Genomic DNA, 23,892 nt, shown 5'->3' with positions numbered 1-23,892 from the left:
CATGTTAGGAACAGCCTTTAGGTTATCATCTCCACCTACTGTGGCACAGTTTGTGTGTTATGTATTGAACTAGATGACGTTTTATTGCATGGAGAACAGTTTCTGCTGACTGTTTATGTTTTTCGATGTTTACTGAGCACAGCAATCAAACTCCCCTTGCTTTAATCTCTAGATGCTGTTGATAATTGGAAATTATGTCATCTGAATGACCTCAAATGTCATTAATTAATATTTGAAAAGAAAATTGTCTTATTTTTTTCTTGTGTGAAAGTGGCTACATCCACACAACTCCATTACATTACATGTTACGTTCAAAGAAAAAAACTAAATTTTCATAGTACAAAAACATACCCTACAAATTTGGTTTGAGAATTGTTTCTGATTAGCAAAGAAAACTGAATAATCACTGAACTGTGTCACATACTGAAGAAAGGAACCCTCCTCAACACCAGTGATCCGTGTGAGTGGTCAAAGAGTGGAGGGGGGAGGAAGCTAGTCAGCGATTCACCTCAGCCTTTCTTTACTCTCCAAGTCTTCTGAAAATACCTAAGGAGCCAAAAAGAAAATACCTCACAGCTGTTCTCTGTGCAGCCAAGCCATTCCTGTGATTCTTTTCTTTCACAGACAGGGGCCCAACATCTGAGCTGAACTCCTGACAAGGCTTTGAATCCAACCTCTCTACGAGCTATTCTCTGTCGTGTTAGAAACGTCACCTTTCAATCGCTGGTTAATGTTTGTTCTTGACTTCAGAAATGCACTTAAAACTGCCAATGGGTCTTAAGGGCTAGTAAGAATGGGATGAGGAGACTGGGGGGGGGCTGCATGTATCACGTATGCCACGGGGAATGTCAGTGTCATGACCTCAGAGGAGAAGGCAAAAAGATCAGTCTCTGGAGCGCTTATCTTGCTCTCCATCTGTAGTAGATTTTGTGACACGAGGAGCACAGAGGGATAGAAAACACTTCAGGACCCCCTCTCACCCCTGAAACAAAAGCACTCCTCTTGTTTTCTGGCTGTGAGAGCGGCACACAGCATGAATAATTAACAAGGGACAAACACAAACGATTAGCTGCTTATCTGAAAGTTGTTGCTTATCTGACGCTGGAATCAAAACACAGCTCAGCTTGTTGTTCAGACAAAAAGAGGCTGGGAGTGGGAGCAGCCATTTGTTGCATTTCTTGTGGCGCAAAAGTATCGGCTGCAACTTGTCGCATCTGTTTTAGGAAGTGACCATCTGTTGTGTCGTTTTATATTAAAGACTGTTGTCTTGTGATGTGAATCGCACATTTACAAGGAAATCTCAAAAAGGCATTTCCTCACGGAAACCGACAAAACCACTTTTCACGCCAAAATGAGGGCATATGCGGGTTAAATGCGGGACGGCAGTGACTGTGTTCCCACTTCCAGTAAATAAAAGTTTGCCTTTGTCACAAACACACTTTGTGACAAAGAAACAATTTCTTGGAGGCCGTCTGATATGTTACAGCTACATTTTAGTACTTTAATCATTTTTGCACTGACTGAACTATGTTCAAGAGCTGCTTTATTATGGAGAAAGATGACATTTGTGTCTCAGGTGATACAGAGTTACTGTTAGTAAAGTTACTGATGGAGCTATCTATCCAGTCAGTGTTGGAATGTAAACAAAGTACAAATACTTGGTTACTGTACTTAAGTACAAAATTTGACTTTACTGAAACTGAACTTTACTTTGTTATTTATATTTCTGGCAACTTTTACTTACATACTCAACTACATTTCCTTGTGTTCCAAATTGTGTACTTTTTTACTATCTTTGTTACTCATTACTACCAAATAAAATCAGAAGAAAAGTTGATAATGGTCTGCGTTTTTATAGAACTTTTCTAGTGTTGATGAGCTGCTTTTCAAGTGTCTTGCTCGACGACACATACAGACTAGCAGTGTCAGGAATTGAACCCACAACCTTCTAGTTGAAAGAGAACTCGCCTTACCACTGAGCTACCATGACTCCATCCTTACTCTTCACGCTTTAATATGTTTACTTCTAAAACTTAGGTACATTTTATATCAAAAATTTACTTATTCATACTCATATACTATCTATCTATCTTAAAAGTAACAACAAAATAAGAATACAGAAGGCAGAGGCTCATTAAACATTAAAGCAGATAATTAGTAATTGTTAAAATGAGAGCCAGCACAGCCTCTACAATTAAAGTGAGTGGACACATAAACTCTACACTATAAGGACATCTGTGCGAGTCAGTACATGATGAACATATGTCCATGTTTACATGTGTAGGAGTTGCAGTACTTCATGTGTTTATTTACTTATTTGTATAATGTATTAGTGTTATTTGGAGCAGCAGAGGAGCCGGAGGTGTGGAGGCTGTGGAGAGTCTCCGCCCTCTGCTGCTGCTGCTGCTCGTTGCTGGATGAGTCTCAGCTCACTGACTTCTCTCCACTGTCTCCACGCTGGTCTGCCTCTGTGCTCGTCCTCCTCTCACTGGGAGCTGGAGCAGGTCTCGGAGCGGTGGATTTGTAATAGTTTGGACGCTACCTTCACCTCGGCGGACATCCTAACTTCACACAGGCCGTTGGTTTGTTTGTGTTATTGTCTCCGCCGCCGTCGAACACACTCCTCAGTCCAGGCTGTTCAGTGACATTTGCGCCGGAAAACGTCTTGTCACAACAGGCAGAGGTTTCGGCTCGGAGCGGCGCGTTTTGAGGTAAGAAAGAAAACCTCAGCTTTTGGGAGAAGTGGCTCCAACTTCGTTAATGTGTGTTTGAGTGCGTGTTTTAAAAATGCCTCTCTTGTTGCTGTTACTGTGTCACTGGACGAGCTTTTGTGCACGTAAATAGAGGCGATGCTCTGTTGGATTCTCAGCGTACTTTGTTGCTCCAAGTTACATTGTACCCTCAGTCGAGTTGCAGTTCATGTAAAAGGTGATACAATGGTGGAAAACAAAGGAACAAGCGTTGTGTCACTAAAATAATTGACGTTATAATGTAATTCAGTCGGAAATATTTTGAGTTAATTAGTATTTAGTTGGTTATCACTTTATATTTTTAATTATATGTTATATATGTGCACTGCAGAAACCATGGTTTAGAATGAACAATTGAAGTCCCACATCTGATATTGTCGTCAACATTTATTTATAATGGTGGTAAAACTTTAGTCAGGTAGTCGGGTTGTGGTTTCACCCTAAAAGAGAGGGTGAAAAATGCTCATATATACATTATATTCAACATATTCCATCCATAATGTATAATAGGCTGTACGATGAGAAATCTGACAGCAGGGGTCATCCTCCAAGCTGGCATCGTTCCCACGGCGCTCCAGCCAAACCTAAGGAGGAGGATGTCTGCAGAGATGTGTGGGGTCACAAGATGGATGTCCCTGACGGTGGTACCTTTGCCGTGGGGCAGGGATTCACTGTCGGTTTGCATTAATCACTGGAACACATCGTCCATAACCTCCTTCCTCTCTGTCTGATGTCCACTGGAGCAAACAGGACACACTGAAGAGCAACAATACTTGTGCAGGCACAGTATTGCAGGGAGCGTATACTTCACCTGTGAAAAGTTTGAAAAGCCACAGCTGAAAAAGTGCAGATTTTTGAGGAATAAGTTGAGCTGCTTCCCTGAAATCAGGTTATAATCAGATTTCGCCCACGGACATTGGCCCCTAGGGACCTATTAACATTCACCAGTGTCCAGGTAAGTGCACAATGTTGGGTTTTCCTCCTCTAAGTTAAAATCACATCCACTCGCTGAAACTCTCCATCTCCCTGAGGCTCTTGCAGTGTGTCAGTGAAGAGGAGGCGAAGAACTATATTACGCTTCAGCAACTTGGTCAACCTGACAAATCAGATTGTGTCATGATTAATGACCTCACCTGCCTCATTGCTGCATTTAAGTTTTCTCTCTTTCTTTGTCTCTCTCTGTCCTCAGTCCACCCTTTTGTCTTCTCCCATACTCACATGTTATGGATATTTGCTGAGAAAGAAGTGCACAAACACACAGCATGAATATTTATTTATTTATTTTATTAAAGGGAAAAAGAAAAGAAAAAGAAACAGTAGTATTGATGCTTCAGAGCAGCTGCCAACAAAAATGACTAAACTCCTGCCTGAAGCCGTTCTCTCCTCAGCTTGTTTCACACGAGTGTTGGGAAATAGTTTAGTCACGCAGATACAAATTTGATGCAAACAGGGTTCATAAAACCTACAGTGTAAATTATACAGGGAGTAAAGGTCAGCACCGATGTATTTGGTTCCCTCAGCAGTCTGTGGTGGATGGCAATTAGGAGGGAGCATTTTTAAGTGGATTAAAATCTCCATCAAGCCAACGTGGTATTTATTCCACCCACAGACACAGAACACCTGGTGTGAGACTTGCCACTGGTGATCATCTGTGCGCTCATTCTGAAAGAGCCTCTGATAATGTGTTGCTCTTTATAACACTTTCTCTGTGCCAGCGAAGAAACTCACAGCAAAACACATCAACAGGGAAGTAAGCGAGAGATAGGGAAAGTCTGTGAGTCTCAGAGAAAGAGGGAGAGAGAGTGAGAGAGAGGGAGAGAGAGAGAGAGCACGAGTTCACTGCTCCTCTCAGTTCTTGGCAGAGAGAGGAAAGTGTGAATTGCAGTGTATGGCAGCTCCTGCTGAGAGGGACGGGGTGACTGACATAAAGCTGCCTGGTCTGGCAGAGCATGGCTCATTAAAGGCCTGAAATTAATCAATCTGCAGTTCCACATGGTTAGGCGTCTCTACCCTCTCTCCCTTTTCCTCTTCTTTTTGGCCTTTTTGATCAAAGGCCCTGTTTTTTTCATTTCTGATTCATTTGGCCTCACCACAACCTTTCTCCTCCTCCTCCTCCTCCTCCTCCTCTTCTGCAACCATCTCCTTCTCTGAATCACCTTATCTAAACCATCCAGCTCATCCAGCCTGCAGAGCGTTCCTGTATCTATATCAGTGGCCTCAGAGCAGCAAGGCAGAGGGAGAACGAGACCAGGTCATCACTCCGCTCTCTCTTGCTCCTGTATCAGCCCCAGTACAGCAGCAATGGTCCGTAGAGAGCCCGGAACTAAATGGAGTATCTATTGGCTCAATGAGAAAATTGCTTTTTTCGATTGCTAGAGGACCCTTCATTTAATGTGTGTGATGCAGAGGCCTTGGCCAGTAATGGGCTCAGCGTCTTTGTTGTCAGGAGACATGAGAAAATGAAATTTGCTTTTCAGCTGGCAGAAATAATTTACTCTCAGAAAGGTGCATTTTTCATCAGCCGTTTAAAAGCCGCAGCGGCGCATATTGTTGTGTTTGTGTGCTCTGGATTTTGTGAGCATTGAATGTCCAGTGTAGTCTGATGTGAGATTCTGAAGACAGCTTTTTTATGTAAAGGTCATGTCATGTCAGAACTCTGCTACCATATAAACCAGCCCAGTTTGGTGCCTGGGTAAAGCTGGATTCTTACAGAACCTGCAGCTGCAGCAGCGGCAAACCTGTTTTTTACATTTGCTGGAGTCAAACTAATTAATCACGGCTTAAATACAAACACAGGCAGCTACTGTCCACTCAAGCGCCCGCTCCTTTTAAGTGATGAAAAATGGCAGCGGAGTCATATGGAGAATTCAACCTTTTATAAAAAACCATAAATTCCACATTTCCATCTCTTTCTCACGTCATCCCGTTGTTTGTGCTTTGACTGTGGCTGCTTTGATCACGTCATCGCGTTGCACCCTCTTCCTCCGCAGTGGTTTCACGGCACACGGAGGAGGAATCTTTATCTCGTTGCACCATCTCCTCATATTTTCATGACATCAGTGAAGTGATGCTATCAGGGGGGTGAAATCCGATGCTGCAATCTTAACATTTTTACCTTTAACCCACATTTATCATTCATACATAATCAATAGTTTATAACATTTTAATACAGGTTTAATACATGAGGGCATATTTATAGTCATGGTCTGTTTCATTGGCATAGGCTTATAAATGAATTATTATTCAAAATAATAATGTTTACAAATGCCCTATTGTGTTTTATAAATAGGGATAGGCCTGTCTAACATGGGTCATAATCACAAGATGGATATCAGGAAGACATTTAAACTTTCTTTAGAAAGCAACATAAAGAGAGACATGCACCACTGTAGTCATGTGACCTAAAAGTAAGCGAGGGCTGCTTTTGTCTGGTAAATACATCAGCTTTAGTTTAAAAGTGATTCAAAAACACCAATATTGTACTAATATTGAACTGCTTTTGAACTGGTATCTTATTGGACACAGAAAAGTTGTATTGAGCCATTTCTAGTTGTAAAGTATTTATTAAAAGTTATTATAGTTATATTCTCCCCATAGATGCTAAACAGATGTTGAAATAAAATGAACTCCGAGACAATAAATCAGAAGCCATTGGTCATTGTGATGATTCGACTTATAATCCAGTTTAAATAAACGTGTAATGAATTTGATGCAAGACTGATGAACAATCCAGAGGTATTCATGCGTTCATGCATTTCTCTGTCCCCTGAGAGTGCCTCTGCATAGGCCAGGAAATAGTGAGTGACCTAAGTTTTGGGCAGCTGGTGGCCCTGGAGTTCAGGAAACTGAGGGGGGACGACTGCATGGTGACACTTCATTTTTATCAGGAGGAAGCAGGCTGCTTGTTTGTGCTCAGCCCAAGAATTCTTTGTGGTTTTCCTGCATTCATCCCATTTCCCTCTATAACGGCTGTGCAGAGCAGGTAACAAGGTCAATGGTATGTAATTGACAAGCTGGGCTCGGCAGATAGCAGCCTCTCAGACAGGCTCACACCTTGGTACACACTTAGCTGTAGCTACACTCAGAGCTGTCTCTGGATGTTCAAATCACATCGTTCTCACAATCCCCTTCAGCCATCTCTCCCCCCCTGCATAATGTTTTTCACAAACTAATAAACTGTGTCACTCAGGTGTCCATTAAAGGCTGCTGCTGAGGACCCACTGGCCATTATCCAGAACCAACTCACTCAGTAAATCCCTCTGCCTCCGCCGGCAGGTTTCTTCTTCACCTTGTGCTCTTTTTATCCCTAGATGTAGTCAGCGCTCGGGTCGAGGCTTAGGCTGGCCAGGTGTATGGGTGTGATTGGTATGTGACACAGGGCTTATGTGTGGAGAGATTTCCCGCCCGACGACAGAGAAACCTGGACACAAACTCTGATCTGCTGAATGATGGGGAAGTTTAAGAATATAACATTTCGTGCACCAGAAATTAAAGAAACATCAGAGTAATTTGCCAGTTAAATGAACAATAAGCTCTTTAGTTAAATCCACACAATGGTACTGAGTTGACTTAGTGGCTCAGTGTTGTTGGCGCACTGTGCAGGAAGAAGCAGGGCGTTAATCAAGAAGCACCAGGGAGGAGGAGCTCATTTTATGGATGTGTGATTGTTTTCAATAGTCGCTGCCCAACACTGGAGCTTTTCACTACTGATCATATTCAGGGAATGTTTTTATATTTCATAGATAAAGAACTCTTGTAAGACTTTGGTTGCTGCCATGGATGCTGATAAAGACCCAATGTTCTGATTTTTATTGACATTAATGGAGGAATTCTCCACTCAATGTGAAGCAAAGATGTGTGTCGAATAAAGAATGTCACAGTTGTCTGTATTTTCAGAGCACATACTGTGAACTGAGCTCATGAAACCTGCGGTCCGATATTTACTTGTCCACTTCAGGAAAGTTGAGCTGATGTTTAAAATGAATGGGCAACTTTATTTGCACAAGCGCTTCGTTCCTTCCACTGTGAGCTGAGTCTTTGTGTCTGGACTGTTTTTCAGAGAGAAGCCCGGGCTTGAGAAATTAATAATTAATTGAGGAAATAACTGGCTGATTGATGATAATGAAAATTATATGCATCAGCTCCTCTGCCACCCATGGTTACCCACTGCACAATTTCACATGGAACAAAAACAATCTTGAATACTGTAGATTCCTTAGATTTTATCTTGATTTTCTTTTAAATTGTGACCAAGAGACTGGCCAGATTATTTTTGTTAGACTAATGGACCCCAAAACCAGTGTGGCGTTTCTGTGCTGATTCATTTGTTGTGACTTAATATATTGTACAACCATACAGACAAAACTGCAATAAGCTAATATCAGTTGATTTATTGAGAGAGGAGACATGTGTCTGGCCTGAAAAACCATTTCACCTCACTGTGGACCACGGTTCCACTCCTCTTGGGCTGTTTTTGAATGGATGGTTCCGTGAGCCAAAGCTCAGCTCGGATCTGTTTTTTCAGCCTCTCCCCGTGACTCACTGGGCCTAATGGTTCTCCCGTCTCCTGACTCAGGCTTTTTTCTGATAATATGGGACTCTCCCAGCTTCTGGTCTTCCTCTTCTTTTGTTGCTCCAGCCATGACTGTATTCCCAACCCTCCTTCACTCCACAGTCTCCCCCTCTCCTCCTCACATTGGTTACAGTTGCTCTTTTTATGCAAGTTTATGGAATCAAGAATACCCTCATTAGTGATGTGGGGCTTTTTATACTGTGCCCTATTTTATTCCAGAGCCTACTGCATTTTTTATTTCCTCAGCCTAAAGGGGATCCGGGCCCCTGTAAATATCCTGTTTATTTTTAATCACTGACGATGCGCTCTGTGGTGTGATGTGATTTGATGATTGTTACTAACAAATACACACACTTACTCTCACCACAAATTAATTTAGCAATTTAAAGGGCGCAAATTATTGCTGCGATGGACAGAAGGTTTTTCAATGATGACCTAGATAATTAGGCCTTTATGCTTTAAAACTAATTAAATGCATCATGGGTGGTGAAGCTACATGTTGGCTCATTATCTAATATTCCTGCGTTCAGTTGATGATGATTAGAAGTCACGATACGAAACTGAAACGGTGCATCTGATGTCGTCGTCAGAGTTACAGCCTCGGGCAGGACTGTTGACATAGTCTTTCCAACGTGGCTGAATTATAGAGCATGTCTCAGAGATTTATTTGGAGCATGATTTGAGTTTGCATCTCAATCTTGCTGACTGCACACCGTCAAACGTTAAACACACAAACACCTTTGTAAACAAAGCTCTCCCACACACACCAATGCAGCCTGGGTGCTGCTGGCAGAACGCTAAAAGAAATCAGGGCGCTTTGGAGCTCATATGTAGGCTAAATATTTTGCGTTCATGTTCTTAAAATAGCACAGAAAGACCTAAGCAGAGTGAATGCTTACATAGATATATAGTTCAGATGTAACTGGGCTAATGTTCCCTTCTTGCAGTCTGGTCATGGACACTTGCGTCCAGATATAAATCCAGTGTTATAGTCAGCTTTTTTTAAAACCAAACTTTTTCTTTCCGCTACACTGGCTTTGTTTTGATGTCTTTGAAGCCCACACACCTTGTCCACACCGCTGCTCCCTGCAGTTCCTGTGGGATAACAACAAACTGTTACAGTCTCTCCCACAGAACGAGATTCTTCACATGTCTACGTGGGCACGACACGTGGGCTTCTTGTCGACCTCCACGGCATCAGAGGGACAGATCAATGTTTGATTAAAAAAAAAAAAAAGTCCACAGCAGGTTCCAATCTCTACATCAGGAAACTTGGGGTTTAGGGCCCACTAATGAACTCCCTCCTGCCACGATCACACGCCTTTGAGAGAGATGTTGATATTTCATTTCATCCACATGAAAGAAGAAAATTTGCTTAAAATCTTTAGATCTCATCAAGTACTTGCAGTGCAGGTGAGGACAAACGGTGTGTGGTAACATTGAGTCTGTGTGTCAAAATAACGACCTGCAGGCACAGTAACTTCAGTTTCCTGTGAGTGGTAGCTGGTGTTAAACAGTTTCTAATAACTAACTCAGCTTTCTGCTTAATCAACTTTACATATCCTCACTCACTGCACTAAAGGGAACATCAGTAAACAATCATTCAATAAACACCAGTCAGCATACGAACATTTATATAATTCAAGGATTATTGTCCACGCTTAAATTATCTTACATCCTCCCAGATTTGCTCTTCCACTGTTTGCATTTGGAACCGCTTGTGTCCAAACTCATTTATGTTATCTCACCCGCTTCCCCTAAGTCATTCTGTTTACTGCCCACAATCACACCTTTATGTGACGTGTGGTTGAACACTGAAGCACCGGTGGGTGCTGGACTGTGGCTTATGGTACAATAAAGCCATTTGAGCTCATTCAAGCAACCCGGCATCCGTCAGCAGTCCAGACCAGTTAATGTGACGACTGCAGCGACAGCTGATTGTTAAATGACGAATGTACTTCTCTGTGCAGCGTCTGCATGTCCGGCTGAATAATTGGCTTTTAACAGCTTATCAAATGCACAGCGTGTAGATGGTTAGTTCTGCTCCTCATTGGGGGAAACAATTAAACAGCAAAGACTGAGCCCATCTCTGTCTCATGATTCTTTCATGGCACTTTATGAAATTTTTAGCCCACTGCCACTTTAAAAGCGTGCTCCTGGAGACAGCATTCATGGGTCACTGCACTAAAAGTCAGCCTCTGTCCTTTGGGCAAACAGTTGGTCATTGCCAGGCACTGTGTTATGGTCACAAGCAAACCAAGCCTCCGTTGCTGTGACATAAATGTGCTGCATTTATTAAACCTAGTGGATAGACTCCCACTTCTCAGGCGAGAATAACAAAAGCAGACTTATCTTGTTGAGTGAAAGAGCGATTTTCCTCACTGTAAATGTATTTGCCATTAAACACATGCGAGCCATGAAATATAATTCCCCTTTTGCCTTAATCCATACCTTGCTGCAGATCGCTTCCTTTGAAGCTTAGAGGAAAAGGAGAATCAACCACATAGAGGCGCTCGCCAGTGTTGAACCATTTGAAGGATTTTAAAGGAGTTTGATATTTTTATGAAAATGTATTTGAGTCCCAGCGTTTTTTTGTACCAAGGCTCACCTGCACATGTGTTTGTCAGAGATAGTGCAGGCTCAGCAGGCGTTTCCAGTATCTGGCTGCAGTGTTCACTGATTTAAGTGAGTACAGACACTCAGAACACTGGGTGATTTTGGATTTGTCACCTGTCCTTCAACAGTATGACAGGCAGCAACACAATACTGACCACCTGGGTGTGACAATCAAAACTGTGAAGTGTCTGTGGACAAAACAGACAGCTCAGGCGTTTCTCCCTGAGTCTACATCCCAGAGAAACCCAGAGCTCAGATCAGATCATCTTTCCCGATAATACTTGGCAGGAGTCAGATCCCCTGTGAAATGGCTCGGCACCAGTGCTGATGCCAAAGTAATTTTGTGGTTATCTCTGAAAGCTCCTGGATGTGTAGAGGTCCTTTAGCCATAAAAATGCCATTCGTCCCCTAAACTGGTAGCCTCAGCTGGTGGATCCAACGTGGCGCTTTAAATGGACTAAACAGAACACACATAAAACAGATTTTACGTTATTTTATTTAAAACCTAATCAAAATGTATTCTCACTCAGTAACCGGACATGATCTCATTTGATCTCGCCACATTAAAATGATACACAAGGTACAATAAAGCAGGATAAAGCCAGTGATGTAAGCAATTACTTAGACCACTTTTGCTTATCACTGCAGGCAGTTTAGACAAGCTGGTTTTTTTACATAATGGGGAACAGATGTCCAACGATTCCTTACTCAAAGCTCAGCTCTGGGTAAGCTTTCCATATATTTGCCACATGTACAATAACCCCCACCTCAGCCACTCACCCAGCCCTGATAATCCAGTCTATATTGTGGACTTTCCATACACCCCCTTTAAATATTTATCTGGCATTTCACATGTGTATATTTATCTTGTTAGTTTTGGCCTGAGCCAAAAGTCTGTTGTGTTTCCAGGAAGCTTGGGAATTTGCAGACAGTTGGGGATTTTGAGAAGTTTACACAACAAAACCGTTGAATGTATTCTACTGTAACCAGCTCATTATATTCTGTCTCCTCTGTTATCTCCTCCTGCTTTATTCATGTCTTCATGACTGGTATCAACACACAAGTCTCATGCCGTGAACATTAATGAGCTACACTTTTCCATTGTTGTGTCGACTGGTATTAATTGTGATTCAGTCCAGATTTATTTTTTTACAACGTTCATCTATGACGGTTTAAGTGGAGCTGATCCACGTCAGTCACAGTGTGGCCATGCTTTGGCTCATAGGAGTAAAGAAGGGGAAGCTTTTGCATGCAGAGATTTAAATGAGCAGAAAAAACAGGAATGTGTTTGACCATAAATCTCCCAGATGTGGTCACTCTGATGGTCCTGTTACAGAAGTAGAAAGCACTAAATGGCCTGTTTATTTGTAACAGTTAGCTGCAGTGGGCTGATGATGACATGTTAACCTCGCCAGTGCTGCAGTGCACACTTGGGTACATTGCTCACAATTTCATCACTGCCCCCAATTAATACTTAAGACGGCTTCAGCGGCATCTGCTCGAGCAGGACAGTTTTCATCAGTTTCCGTGAGTTCAGAAAACTGGAAGTTGAGTCAAGTGTGCTGTCATTGGTGTTCTGAACTGGTTGTCAGCATGTGCTCCCTAAGCAGGTTCTTCTAAAACCTTCTGCATTACAATTATGGTTGTCCGCATTGTGTTTTGAGACTTAACTCAAAACCAATAATTTCAGATAGGTTTGACCTTTCCGTATTGCCAGCACTTCCCTGACCACACTCATCTCCCGCACAATTGTCTCGGATTCATCATGTTTTGTGGTGTAAACCTATTGACTCGTGTTTCTTCTGGGACCTAATGTTGGCCCGTCTCCAAGCAGCTCAGTTTCCATTCTCTCCCCATCTTTGCTCTGTCTCCCATAAATCAATGTGATGTAATTGCATAAACTCCCTTTCCCACAGCTCAGGCCTGAAGGCAGAGTATTCTCTGAGAGAACATACTTCGCTGTGGCCAGTTAACCTTAACCCTCTGATTCCCACAACCGGATGGCTTGTGAAAGTTTTATTTTGGCCTTTAAATATCTGTGTTTGCAGAGTTTCTGTCACTGCTAATGTTGGATGTTTTATGCATTGTTTTTCCAAGCTGCACAACTGTGGCAGTTAACTTTCTCACAGCTGGTACTGGCTGTTTATATCTGGCTAATACACTCCAAGCTCAGCAGATTAAATCTCATTTCTCTGAGTGCTTTTTGTGTTGAGCCAAGCATGATTTCTCCTGACGTCTCCCCGCTTGTGGCTCTCTCCACCATTCACAGGAATGTTTCTTAAAGCACTCCTCCGTTTTCGTGTGATTGTACCATGGAAAATGTCCAACCCCCTTTTTCCACATTTCAGTCCCTCTTGGCTCGCTCCTGGGACTTACTGAGAAGCAGGACAACTTTTAAAAGGATTTTTTTGAACACATACTTCAGGCAGTATCAAGCTCAGTGTCAACCAGTGTGGAGAGCTGTGTGCAGGCAGAAGTCTCACTCACACATTTGAAAATGGTGTTGTATGCACAGGCTGTATATAAAAATGGACTTAGTCTCCTGTTGCAAAACTAAGTTTCACTGTGAAGCCTCCAGACTTTTTTTGATGGGCGCCATGTCAGTTTTTGAAATTGGAAATACATGTCGGTCACCTGCCACAAGGAACCTATCGGACAGTACCAGCTGTCAATCATAAAGCGTCCATTCATATGTCCCATTCTTTATCTTCTTTGTCTTCTTTTGACCTCTCCCTTTATTCTACCTTCATCTGCCTCCATCTTGCCCTATCCTTTGTTTTCTTTTCTGTGAGACCAGCTGTCCTCATGTCCTCCTGCTATAAATTAAAGTTATTAAATTAAAGTATCAGATAGTGGAAGGAAATATTCAGTACTATTAAATATATACTATTAGTTAGTCTTTGTGTTGTCTTTTTGTTGTTGTTTTCATTTTGTTGGTGTGTTTGTCACTTATTGCAATTTTCTGCATGTTCTGCAGCTGAAGACAACGATTCCCGTGACCTCACGCTGCTTCCTGACATCTTCAAACTAGGCCTTCTGTTGCTGTTTTTGAAGACACTCCTTCACCCTATAGAGAATACATCCAGTGTGTTTAGGGAGACCAGAAACTAGTGATTGGGACATTAACTCCTCTGGGAAATCAATGAAAAAAAGTCTGGCTTTTGGTGGCCTTTGTCCTACTGTGTGGGCTTCACTTTTAAACTGGAAAGTTTCATACATTTTTATACACAGTCTCTAGTTGTGTCCTGGTTTCACTGCTGCTGCTCCAGTAATCCTACTGACATCTGTCACAGCCGGCTCTCCTGAAAAACACCACTGACAAATCAATTTCTTTTGCACCCCATGCAGACATTTCCAGGCTTTTTGGTCAGTAGTGTGGGTCTATTTGATGGGGTGAGAGACAAAAAGCACAGGTCATTTTCACTGCTTCCGCTCTCTGTGATGCTGTTGGGTGATCACAGCTTGTTACCAACTATCACCACAGCCGCCACATACAGGCTGACAAAGGTGAAGCATTCAGGGGGATCTGGGCTTCTTTGGCACATGTGCAACTTTACGAGGAGTTGCCCGTGTAGAGGCCCCTGGGCTGAGGAAATGATCCAAATGCGAAGCTTCTGGCTCTCATAACCCAGTGGGACACCTGCCCTGTTGCTTCTGTACAGGCTCCTACCAAATCCACAAAAGGAACACAGGGCCTCCATCTCTGTGCATGAAGGAACACTGTTATATCATGCTGTTGCAGCTTTGTACAATATATGCATCTTGGCTTTCATTCTTCTTTTCACATTTTAGTGGAGCAAAAACAATATTTTCTCTGAAAGAGTCTGTTGCCTCAGTTGCTCCTCAGTTCATTGGAATGTGAACTCATAACAAGTCCACTGTTATGCATTCCTGCAGTTTGAATTGCTTCTCCAACGTTAATAGTTTTGAAATGGTCATAGTATCACAATACTTGTTTCTTGCTTGCAGCAGGGCTTTAGTAGAAAGAAAAACACCCTGATGGCTTTCATTAAATTTTATCTAAATGGTTCTGGGGGGTTTTAACAACGAATTTCTGCTCATCCTCAGAACTAGTAGGTGCTAAACGACACCTTAATGCTAATAGCCAATTAGAATTTATCTTGGATAACAAACACTTTTTTTTTCAGCATGCACGTAATTGTCTGTATTAGATAAAAACATTATTGCCTCATTTATTTGAAGGTCTCTTTGCATTCTTTTTTAATATATAATTCTGCTCCAAGTATGATGGTTAAAGTATGTTTTCTGGTCATTTAGAAACACTGGGCCACTCTCATCATTTAAATGTTGTTTCTCACTAGTAGTGTTCGTGAAAATGGTCTTTGTAATGACTATAATATGTATAGCTCTGATCCACCATTGTCATAAATATTGGAAAACACATTTTTCCAGATATAACGTTTGTTTTCCTCATCTGTTACTTCTGCAGGGTAACTTATTGTGAAATAAAATAAGCCAAATTCCTCCATGTGTGTCTATAGCTTTGTTTAGTAAAGCCAAGTAGAAGCAGAGTGCATCCCACACTAAATGACGAGCTGACTCGTGATCTGCAGTCTTTGCAGTTGTGAATTAACACTTCATGAGTGATGAGGATCACACACTACACCATCTTTCACCAGGAGGAGCTGCCGACTGATACGTTTCATCATTAAAACACATGTGGTCACCACAGAAACACATGCGAGCAGGGGATTTTGAAACCAGGATTAATTTAGCATTTAGTAATAATGCTGTCACCGGATCTCTGTTTTGATTTTGTATTTCTATTTTCCTTCTCTCTCATGGACCACTGTTTTTTTCCTGTTCAGATTTCAGCCACTGACACCCTGCACTCACTCTCTGAATGGTGTAGGGTGGTTTGAGAAATTGCTGACTTCAAAATTCTGGCTTGTTGGAAATAAGATTGAGTCTGTGATGTGATGGATTGCCGATCAGGGGTCTACTGTGGCCCATTAGCTGCAATATGCCCAAACTGGATGGCAAGCAGATTATCTGGTTGAAAATCTTGAAGGGTGAGCTAAACTTGATGTGACTCACATGTTTGTGCTTGTAAACAAAAGAAGAATCTTCTGTCAACCTCTTTTATTACCATGTTTGAACTAATTATAGGTGGAAACAACACAAATTAGCCAAATAAATGACTAAATAAATAAATGTCACACCGTCATCATCCTCTGACTTTCAGGATGGAGTGACTTTTGTGGTTAGCTTCACGGGGAGTGGTCGCCGAGGGATGCAGTGAAACCATCAGGGATTAGAACCAGACCCACTGGGCCTCACGGCTTTGGCAGAATTTGATGTTGTAACTACTTGGCAGAGATCGAGGTGCCACTTTGTTCATATTTTCTTTGTTTTTACTCCAAGTCAGTGTGCTTTTAGGGTTTGTTTCTTTTTCATAAAATGTTGCACAGATGTTAAGTAGCCATTGATCGCGGACACAATTAGCAATAGCAAACGTGTTAATGCAAAATAGTTGTTTGTCAGCACACTTAACGGGTTTACAAGGTTTAAGGTGCACCCACAATATGACGTAGAAATTGTCAAATTCAACGTCGTTCAGGTCACACCCGCCATCCACACTACTTTGGAATATTTGAGCCCTTAAAACAGAACACTGGAAACACTGCTGCTCTAATTTTAGTTAGAAACTCCTGGGTTACACTTTAGTGACAACACATGAAAAATGTTTAAACGACTGGAAACAATGACGCAGTTTCCCCTCATTCACTCCTTGACTGGTTCTTATCAATCCTGACTCAACTATCTGTGAATGAAAAGCACTGTTAACACTCAGTAACAGTTCCAAGTCATTGTCAGTCCAAGAAAATAAATCCCTGCATTTCATTTTCCCCACTGCTGATTCTGGTTCATATTATTTTCTTAGATTTAGCAACCGGCTCCAGAGAAGACAATCTGCTTTCTGAGCACTGTATATGAATGGCCATTTGATGTGCACTTTCAAGTATGTTGGTATGGATGCATATTACTCTTGATACAGAGCTTAAGTGCACGTCTAAATAGAGAGTTTGATTTAGCATGCATGTTGTGTTGAACAGACAGAAGGTCAAGGTGAGGGCACAAATAAGAACCAGTCTTCCCAGTAAGAGCCAACGTTTCAGGTAAAGGAGAGTTTCCTGTGTTAAAGACCTTGCGGTAATGATCAAAGCAGTCTTTGCTGCACAATCTGATTTCAACCAATATACAGAACAACCTTTTGCAGAAAAATGGTTAACAGATGTGTCCATAACATGTGTTTTAGTGGCTGGTTTGACTTCTCTGACAACAGTTGCCACGTATTTCTACATGCAGTGTTTTGTGGAAAAAAACGTTGCAGGTCACCATATGTTTTAGCACAGAAATAGAAATGAATAATAACGTTTTTCAGCTGTAGTGACGTGAAAAAGCATCAGCCTTTATAGCTGCCATACGAGAGATAAGTTTAGGTTAGGTTTGTGACCAGTTTGACTGATAATATGTCATTGATTGATTTGTGGTGTGTTATGTCATGTTTTATTTGAAGAGAACATGCTGTAAAAATGTCCTTTTTTGTACGGGCAGCCTGGATCTTCATCTCCACTCCTCTCAGTTGGAGACTGTGTGAGCTGTGAGCGCCATGATTCTCAAACTTTACTTGGCTTTAGGATTTAACTGGGGTGAAAATGGATATCATGTGGATATTTTTCAGCTTGTATGGTCTGTGAGCAGAGGTAGCTGGTGAGCAACAGCCTCAGAACCCTCCTCTGTATGTAGCAATGAACTCTTACCTTGGCTTGGAAGGCTGCACCATTGGTATCCTCTCTGAGTTTTGGTAACCCTCACTAAAAAAGCCTTGCTCTTAATTGTGTCCCATGGGCCCCTGTGCTCTCAGTATTCACAGCCTGTCCTGTCCCTCGCACTGATCCTCCCCCTCTCCCAATCTTAGCACCATCATCCCAATTCGACAGGTCTTCCCCTCTTTAATCGCTCGACTTCAAAGCGGCATTGCGATGCCCTCGAGCTCATGGCTGCTCCGAGACACAGGCTGGCCTTGGGGTCCTGGGAAGAAGAGGGAAAGTGAGGTGGTGTATAAAGCAGTTTGTTAATGTAGACAGGCATGGATTAAAGAAAATAACAACAAGTAGTTGAGTTGCTGTTCTTCATCATGTTGTCACCAGTGAGACGTTGGTGTTGTGTAATTGCAGAAGCAGGTCGCAGATGTTTGAAAGAGTCTGTGACGCCGCCATGAATGGCTCTTTGATGTGGGCATCTTTGCAGAGCTGAGAGATGCGGGTTGTAGCCTGAGGCCTGCTGAATGTTTGTCTCTGATTGACTGAAGTGGCGGACAGTGTCAGCTTTCATCAGCATCAAAATAGCACCATTCGAACATACTTCCAGTGGCTGCATTCGTATCAGGTTTCCATTTATCCCAAAACATTAAACACTGAAAAAACGAGACTGCGTAATGAGTTCAATCTGCATTTATTATGTGGAATAATTGTGTATTTGAAATGGGTGAATACATTCATGCCTGAGTGCAGAAGAAAGAACACAGTAAAACAGTGGGTTAGCTGTGGCCAGAGGAGATTTAGTGATTATATGTGAGATGCTCTCTGACCAGAATGGGAATCGTTTCTCCATCATGGCGGTTTATCTTAATCTCTGATGGTTGACGCACACTGTAAGATCAATAAATCCACATGGGATAAAGTGATAATTCTGCCTCAGCACTGCCCTCATTAAAATGAATGTCCACGGGTTATATGGCAGCCATTTTCTCATTATTAAAATATTACAACATGATATCGACTCTGTCAGAGGCTGGCAAGAGATTACAAGGAGTGTTGACATCTAGAGATGCAGATTTGTCCTTTTGTTAACTGTGTTCAGCAGATTCAAAATGCTCGGATAGGAAATGTTGTGTTTTCAACACTGCAGCTGCGAGCTGCAAATGTAAAGATGGTCACTTCCTTCCTAAATGTTCCTGTCCACTTCCTGTCCGAGATCAAACCACCAGCTGTTGTCTGACCTCTGACACTGAAGTCAAGGTTGACCGTTATCTCAGGAAAAAATGAAGGTTGGTGTACTGTAGTGGTTAGCACTCTTGCCTATGCAGCAAAAAACCCTGGTTCACAACCCGGTCGGAACAAGGGTCTTTCTGCATGAAGGTTGAATGTTCTCTCCGTGTGTGCATGGGTTTTCTCCGGGTTCTTTAGTTTCCTCCCTCAGAACATGCCGATTTGGGATTAGGTGAATTGCACACTGTAAATTTGTCTCTGTGTGGCCCTGTAATGGACTATTTCAGCTGGGACTGGCACCAGCCAGTCCTTCATGTGGAAGAGGTAGAAGGTGCTGAGTGATTGAGTTTCTTAACGAAATTCATATTTAGTTAAGGCATGAAACAGACCTGTTCATAGGGTCAATCACATACGGCAGCTAAAGAAATGTCAGAGAGAGGTTCTTAACCAAGGCACTTGTGGGGTTGTGCCGTTGTTTGTTGAGAATAAACAACTAAGACCTGGGAAGCTGCAGCCTCACTGAATTTATTAACAAAACAAAGAGTGCATTATCAGCACTGCATGTCCCTCACAGGGACATGCAGGATAAAAAATATAAAAAGACCTGTGTCTGGGTTCATCCTACTTCACCAACTGCTTCAGGAGCTGTGTTTGAAGCTTCTTTCAGAGAGGACAAAGTCCAGTTTGACCTACTTCTTTGGCTTTAGTATCATAAAACACACTGACAGCGCTTGCTACATTTCAGGAAGTTTAGATATTTTCATCTCAGTGCAGGCAGACACGCCCACAAAATCCCCATATTGCATGTTTTTGGACTGTGGGAGGAAACTGGAGAACCCGGAGAGAACCCACACATGCAGAAAGGCCCTTCTTTACTGAAAACTCTTCTTTACTGGTTGAATATTTTGTGTTACCCACGATATCTGTGTTCTTGGAGAAACTTTCTCTGCAGACTGACTCACTGACAGGATGACACAAGCAACTGCCTCGTTGTTTTATTTATTTGACTAAAGTAACTTTTGTTTTTATACTAAGAAAAACAAGTTTCTATAATTTATTGATAATGATGAAGTGACTAGTTTATTCACTCATTCAACCAACGGTTAAAGAAAACGCACAGAGTTTGCAACCCTCGTGTGATCAATGAAAAACAACACATAAACACACCTGACCAATCACAGTGATAGTCAGATACAGTGGTCATCTGACAGGCACTAATGTTGGAGTGCACTGGCGCCTTTAATCCCTCTCATTGTTTTATTGCTCTCCTACAGTTTCCTCTTCTATCTTTGTCATGAATTGAGCTGAGGGAATAACTACAGTGCATCCTGTTAGTAAAGGGCATAATTTAGAATGTGCTACTGTCTCACATACTGGATAGATGTTAGTGATGCAATCATGTTGTCAGAGCCTGAAATATCAGCAGAGGCTAATCATCGAAGGGCTGCATTGATGTTGAAATTGCCCACAATGCTTGTGAGCTTAAATGTCAATGACAAGTTGGTGAGAGAGATGTATTTAAAAGGCAAACCATTGAGTGTATGTAGATGAAACCTTTTCTCTAGTGTTGAACCGTCCTCCGCTTTGTTGGACCTTCCGTGGCCTGGCCTTTCTAGTCTCCCTCGAGGGTTCGGCCTATTGTTGTGCTTTCTCAGCCGTCTGCGCCGATGTCTCTTCTCACCCCATAACTGATTCAGTGAGGCTCTGCGATCCCATTGGTGCTCCGCTTTCTCATGAAAAGGTTCTCCATGGAAACCAAAAAATAATGCGGACCCTCATCACTGTTGCTCTCCACTGGCTAATAGCTCTCTAAACAGAGGTTTAGAATTGACTACCTCTGCAACAGGCTTCAGGGTAAAATGTGACCACCTGGCCGCGATGATTATGTATGGACTGTATCCGCTGTTGCTGTTACAGACTGACACAAAATGAAAAGAGATTACAGTGTTGCATTTCCTGGGGATACGCTCACAAAACCATATGGTGAATATTGTGTAAATTACTTTTTTCGATGAACTGTTCATCATGTGGCTCCCCGTGCTTGTGTAGTCACTGCGAGGATGTTATTGATTCCCTGAGCTTGTGCTCTGTAGTGGTTGAATTCAAGGCTCTGTGATAAGGGAGCGCATCATTCCAGTGCATCTCTCCACTTCTCAGAGTTTTTACACTTCCTCGCTCACACTTTGATTGTCTTTTTGTAGATACAATCAGAGCTGTGTATTGTGTTTGTGAGGGGGAGGCTGTGCTGCTGCCAGTGTCAGCCTCATCCCAGTGAGTCTGATGTTTGCTGGCAATATGGTGTGTCGGCGGGATGATGTGGCTGGCTCTATCAGCCACAATACTCCTGGGGTAATATTCTCCATCCCCAGCAGAAACACCTGCCTGCATTTCACTATGTAGCTGCATATTGTCCATTCTGCAGTGGCCGCTCTCACCAAATGCAAGGCAAAAGTTGTCCGTGCCAGTGCTCTTAGAGGTTGAAATGCTAGCATTTTTAGTGACACGTCATCATTTTCAACTCGACGACATGTGTGGCACAACACGTAGAAACAGGAAAGACTTTCTAAAAGCATACATGCTTTCAGAAACGCTTGCTTGGAGATGTACAATGCAGGCCAGTAATGTGAAAACAAGGTATTCTACAGAACTTCAGTGAATAATGCATGAGTTCAGATGCTCATCGAGGTTTTGTCAGAAGCTGTATGAGGTGACTGGTGTGCTGGAGCTGCTAATAAGTGATAATTAACTGCATGAGAAGTCACACATGTGCACTAAAATTTTCCCTCTAATTAAAATTACCTTTTCAGGAACACAGGCCTGTACTTTTGCTATTAAAGGCAATGCATCTTTTTCTGTCCTTGTGAATTTTGCCTTCCAGCTGAGAAGTAGATACTCGCACAGATAAAACACACTTGCAGTCTTAGATTAGCTCACTGCTGGGAGCGACTGCTTCATACATAATAAATGCAACCTTGCTCATTTTAAGCATGCTACAATTTGATTTTCTGTGTTTTTCTAGCTCCCGGTCTCACTCCGTGAAAATGCATTACGCATTCTAAGACAAATGTGACGCATCATGCTGCTGCTGCTGCTGCTTCCTCTCTCTTTTATTTTCATCTCATTAGCTCAGTCCTGACCTCTGCTTCTTCCCTTGTGCTTCTGTCCAACAGCCCATGACAACAGGAGAGGGGAGGAGACAAAGAGAAGTCATCATTTTCATCTGAAACGAGGGAAGACACAAGCGTATACTCATGGTAAGTTAGTATTTCATCTACAAGTGAGGGATACTTGGGCTCAAAAAAAAACCCACAACTTTAATCTTGAGCGCATATTCCTCTGTGGAACATATTTTTGCTCTTAGTTTTCCCACAGCGTTTGTAACGTGGATGATTTCCACCAAAACCATCAGTTCTACACCAACAGACTCATGTGAAGTCAACGAGAGAAATAACAGAAGGTGGACATTGACAGACTCTGCGAAAACTGCTGACAGTACAGGGGCAAAGCCATTGTTACCATCAACAAGAGGCACAGGGCTGCAGGGTGCATTCGGCTGGTTTTGTGAAACAGGCAGACAAGTGCTTTTGTTCATTTACAAACTCAGCAGGCCAGCGCTGGTCTTTGTTAGCCTCTGATTTTCATTGGCATTTGTAACATTAGTATTCCAGGCATGGCTGAGCAGCAGACATGTATAGATTTAAGGGTTAAAGGGGAATTTAGACCCAGACACATCAGCCGTAATCAGTCAAACCACAAAACTGCAAAATAGTAGCCATTAATATTCCAGTTTATGACAAACTGGGTATTATTTTGTGCCCAATTCACCAATTTTTTTCTGATAATAAGACATTGGGGTGCTCTTTTTCGGTTTAGCTACTTTAAACCATAATTGTACTTTGCTCCCAAATCTCAAAAGTTATTTGAAAAAAAGATCAATATAATCATTGTAAACACCAGAGACTGATAAATCAGCCTGTTTCAGACCAACCATGTTTGATTTTTCAAATTTTGTGGAACATGGACACAATAAGAGAAACTTCTTTATTGTAAATGAATTAGTTCGTATACCTCCTCTTCTACTGAGTCTATCAGGTGAATTTACATTTCTTCACTTTGGACCAAAACACATTTCCATACACAGTGCGGAAAGGAATGTGGCCATATGCGGTCCAGACCATCACATGTGGTTTTAGCATTCTGATCTCAGTGCGTCCTCTATCTTGGCTGCATTCATACTTATATTTAGAACTGTCTAGTTGTGATCAGATCACCCATGATGTGTCTTAATGCCACAAATGAATAAAGAGATCCTTGGTCTCAACCACATAGTATGTCTAACTTTCTATGGGCTTTTGATCTCATGAATGTTCCTTGAGAGGTTCAACAGCTGGGATTTTAACATTATCTCCATGTTGGCTTTGTTTTTTGTTTTTTTATTTGAATTTGAATCTTAATTTGTTTCATTAAAATCAGAATTACCATTTTAAATTGGCCTAGAACTCCAGCATCAAATTAGTATATAGTTATATTAATACATATATTACATATATTATCTACTACATTGTTTATGCAAAGGCATTAACAAGGCTTGGTTTTGTCTATGAAGTCGTGTGTGTGTGTGTGTGTGTGTAAGTAAGTGATAAAACAGCTCTGTGGTCTTCTACGTGGGGGGAACTTGCTGTTTTCCAACTAACATATGGCCTTGCAACACGGTGTGAGTGATCGCTCATTAGACAAATGGCTGGCCAAGCTGTCCCTGTGTCGTAAAGTGCTTGGCTCTGCTCCTCTTTGTTTTTCAACAGGAACTAGTGCTAAGTGGAGATTCCAATCACTGCTCTGCAGACAAAGGCCACTCTCACCCTGTATCCGGGTTGCCGTGGAGACCTGTGTCCTTAGTGGAGGGCTGGAAAGATTCCAACATGTTCTAAAAACAACTCAG

General features: G+C 42.1%; 1 protein-coding gene across 1 annotated transcript in view; it reads left to right on the top strand.

Moving 5' to 3' along the window:
• Nucleotides 1-2,416: 2,416 nt before the first annotated feature.
• tspan18b (tetraspanin 18b) overlaps nt 2,417-23,892 on the top strand; it is a 32,851-nt gene continuing 11,375 nt past the window's right edge. The window contains exons 1-2 of the mRNA XM_044036705.1: nt 2,417-2,711; nt 22,124-22,207. Coding sequence (XP_043892640.1) covers nt 22,205-22,207 — 3 coding nt within the window. The 5' untranslated portion in view covers nt 2,417-2,711; nt 22,124-22,204. The remainder of the gene's footprint in view (nt 2,712-22,123; nt 22,208-23,892) is intronic.

This window comes from Solea senegalensis, linkage group LG10 (genome assembly GCF_019176455.1).
Source record: "Solea senegalensis isolate Sse05_10M linkage group LG10, IFAPA_SoseM_1, whole genome shotgun sequence".
In the NCBI taxonomy this organism is placed as follows: domain Eukaryota; kingdom Metazoa; phylum Chordata; class Actinopteri; order Pleuronectiformes; family Soleidae; genus Solea; species Solea senegalensis.
This window is presented reverse-complemented; position numbering and strand designations above follow the sequence as displayed.